The sequence below is a fragment of the Biomphalaria glabrata genome, chromosome 15 (assembly GCF_947242115.1).
Source record: "Biomphalaria glabrata chromosome 15, xgBioGlab47.1, whole genome shotgun sequence".
In the NCBI taxonomy this organism is placed as follows: domain Eukaryota; kingdom Metazoa; phylum Mollusca; class Gastropoda; family Planorbidae; genus Biomphalaria; species Biomphalaria glabrata.
The window spans coordinates 5,194,976-5,198,696 of record NC_074725.1 but is presented as its reverse complement, the minus strand read 5'-3'; the positions used below and the strand labels follow the sequence as shown (position 1 = coordinate 5,198,696).

Here is a 3,721-nt window from a genome sequence, read left to right as displayed (position 1 = left end):
TCAAAAGTAAAGTAACAATTATACATAAAACACAGAACCATAATCTTCAAATACAAAAACAAAAATGTAATAAAATACTCAGAAAGACTCAAAGATAAAGACACATTCCTTATTCCATATGCTAGGACAAATTTGTACAAATACTCCTTCTTCCCTAGTGCTATTAGAGCATGGAATGTGTTGCTTGAGCTAGCCAGGAAAACCAGTGACTTGGCAAAATTTAAGTCATTGGTTAATATGCATGACTAAATGCATGACGCGTAGGACGTAGTTATCTTCTTTTTTGAAGTAACGTTTGTATTATATAAGATAAGATAAATGTTTTGCAAAGGCCCAATCTCTAATTCAAGACCCCAATGAAGAAATGTTTTCCTTTCATTAAATGACTAAGTAGGAGGAGAAATGGCAGAGTGGTAATGCGATTGGATCCGAACCGGAGGGTCCTGGGTTCGAATCCTGGTGAACACTAATGTGTACCTGACATGAGTTGAGAAAAGTAAGGCGGTTGTTAGTTGTGCTGGTCACATGACCGTGGGCCACGGAAACAGATGACCTTTACATCTTCTACCCTATAGATGGCATGGTCTGAAAGGTCATTTACCATATCGTCACCGAGGATTGCGAATAACAAGCTTGTGATCACCGTGGCTGGAGCACAAAGAAAGGGTCATCCAAAGAAAAGCTGGCTGGACAACTTTAAAGAATGGACCGGCCTCTCTCTTGATATCCTGTTAAGAACATCTGCTGACCGGGAAAAGTGGAGGGATTTGGTTACGCGAACTGTCACAGTTCCCTTACGACGAGTCAAGGGACAGATGCTAATGACGATGAGATCACTTCTCATGACAAAATGACCCACTTGTGCCCCGGATGTCAAAACTATGATTGGACTCGACCTCCATCTTCGAGTATATATATACAGCTTAGATCGTGGTCATCCTCGACCAAGAAGTTGCTTCACAGTGAAAATTAATTACGAGTTGGAAGTGAACCATTCTGACTTCCGTATGGGTTTAGGTCAAATAGAAACGCAGATTTACAGATTTGATCATTCTCAAATAAATGTCTAACAAGAAATTTTGTACTGGTGCAACAACTATTAATAGTTCCCCGAAAGCCAAACCATTTTGTTTTTAAATTTGAGTAGGAATATTAGATTCATGTCATATTAACTTATGGCGTTTATCTCCACCAATTTTCTATAAGTATCTTCTCACCCTCCACAAACTCAAATGTATTCAACTTTTTAAACTAAAATATTCACATTAAATATTATTTTAAATAGGAAAATGTGATAAAATGTACAAGAACTCTGTTTTTTTCTTCTAAAACATAGCATGGTTTTAGATAAAAGTAGTCCCATTCATAAGTGGATCTTTATTAAAGCTTTCGAAAAATTGTAGGGGTCTCCAAAAATATCCTGCCCCGGGGCCTTCACATACTTGAATCCTGCCCTTGTTATAGAAGGCAATGCCCTGCGATGTCTCTACCTGGGACGTGACAACGTGGTCTAAGCTTCCCCCAGGTTGCAACATCTCGGACTGACCCCCACCCTCCCACACGTTGTATTTCTGTACTTTCTCCCACACCCATTCACTTATCAAGCGGGAACTTCGCACAATTATTCGTTGGCATAGACAAGACATGAATTAATTTTTTCAAAATTAAACAATTAGTCAATTCATTACTGGCGATTAAGTATTCTGTTCGATACGAAAAAAGCAAATTAGTCCTTTAGTATTCACGGATAAGGCTTAATATGTAGCGTTTTGTCCCATTAGATTATTTTAACGCGTTATTTCTCCGTCACGCATTTTCGGGTCAAATTAAAGTTCTAAGCAGCAATTATTTATTGTACCTAACAATTCATAAATCTTTTTAAAAAAAAATTTGTCAAGTAATTATTGGTAATTAATTATTTTGTTTGATATCAAAAAGCGGTTGCTTGTACAAAAACGTGATTAGTGCTTCGAGGTGTGTGGCTGCCAAAACAGAGGGGTAGTGAGCAAAATGTGCGCCCTGAGCAAGAAACTTTATTGGTGCCCCCCTCCCATTTTCCATGGACGTCACATAGAAATAGAGGCTTGTAAATGAAAATTATTTAATAATAATATAATACAAATAACCCAAATATGTAATATCTAAGTAAAATATCTACAATAATTTTATTTATTTTTTGACGCCTCTAAGCATGTGCACCCCCCCCCCCCCCCGAGGATGAAGCCCTGGGCATCGTGCCCCTCCTTGACCCTCTCATTACGCCTCTGCACCAGAGTTTTATTTTTATTCATAGATATCTTTGTTAGCAATCTAAGGTTAATTGTTAGAACATCTTATATAAATAATAATTATTTTTTTTTTTAAATTTTCAGCACTTTTGTGTTTTTAGAAGACTGTGTTGTCTACCAATAGTGCCAATGTTGAGAAGTTGCTAAACAAAGGACTTGAGAGATGGATACGAAGGGTTTCAACTCCAGCTTCATTGACAGTAATAAAAGGGACATCTTCACTTCCGACTATGCCAGAATTCTCTTTAACATCTGGTTTGGATTGGTGGCCACGGCTGTCCTGACTGTGTGGAGCATGGTCTCAAACATCGTCAACATCACAGTGTTTGTGAAGCAGGGTCTGAAAGAGCGGGTCAATTTCACCCTGTTCTGCTTGTCCTGCAGTGATTTCATGGGCGCCTTCTTCGTCACGTCCATGACCCCGGGCTTCGCAGGCGACGTGCACATACTGTCCAGCACCGTCGAGAGCTCATCGTACGTCATCTACTTGTCTTGGTACAGGACGGCATTTGTTGACCTCTCCACGGCCTTGACCGTGTTCATCGCTATCGAACGCTGCTCCTGCGTCACCCGGCCGCTGCATTTTAACTCGTCCTTTGTCGCCATACACGGGCAATCGATAGTAGTAGCGATCATACTTTTTATGGTCGCTAACTACCTACCACTTCTGTCCACTTTTGATTTCACCACGCTGTTGAACTCTGACACCAATTCAAGTCTTGTAATAACCGTTTATTCAGAGCTCAACATAGCCGTTCAGCAGTACAACGATTTTGTGTTTGGCATCTCTTTGGCCGCGATCTGCCAAATCGTCATCTTCGTCTGCGCTATTCTTATGTACAAAGGGCTTCAGAAGTCTTCAAAAGTTCGCAATGTCAGCAACATGAAGGTGAGAAAAAACGTAGCTGGCAGCAACGGCTTGTCCAACAAAGAGAGACGAGTGGTCAAGATGATCTTGGTCTTAGCGAGTCTGTACATGGTGTCAGCACTTCCGCAGATTGTCTTCTGCTGGGCCAGGGTGCTGATTCCGGAACTCCCACAGAATAAGATTGGAAATCTTCATATGTTGCTGGGAGCCATCATTTACTATACAGCGGCGACGTACGGGGCCTTTAGTATCTTCATCTATTTTAACTTTAGCTCTAGCTATAGAGCTGTCTTTCGCCAAATTTTGATGACCAGCTATTGTGCTAAGAAAGAAACAGATACATAGCGTTATTCTTCCTAACCATATCAGTGTTATTAGTAAAACGAAGTATGAGCTTTGACTTTATATTCTCTTGATAATACAATTAATTAATTAGCAACATTCTTTTGTCTCAATCACGACAAATGAAGAAAGTAAAATAATTACGATGATGTAGTATTTATTTTTATAGTTTAAACATAAACATTATTTTAATATAGTTAGGAATTGACTTTGAAAACAAAAG

General features: G+C 39.5%; 1 protein-coding gene across 1 annotated transcript; it reads left to right on the top strand.

Moving 5' to 3' along the window:
• Window positions 1-2,451: 2,451 nt before the first annotated feature.
• Window positions 2,452-3,501, top strand: LOC106076664 (P2Y purinoceptor 2-like). The gene has a single exon (XM_013237480.2). It carries the CDS (start codon window positions 2,452-2,454, stop codon window positions 3,499-3,501), a length of 1,050 nt encoding a protein of 349 aa, XP_013092934.2.
• The last annotated feature ends 220 nt before the right edge of the window (window positions 3,502-3,721 follow it).

Bases quoted from the DNA above. Each gene is read 5' to 3' on its own strand.
- LOC106076664 (XM_013237480.2), top strand. From the start codon at position 2,452: ATGGATACGAAGGGTTTCAACTCCAGCTTCATTGACAGTAATAAAAGG.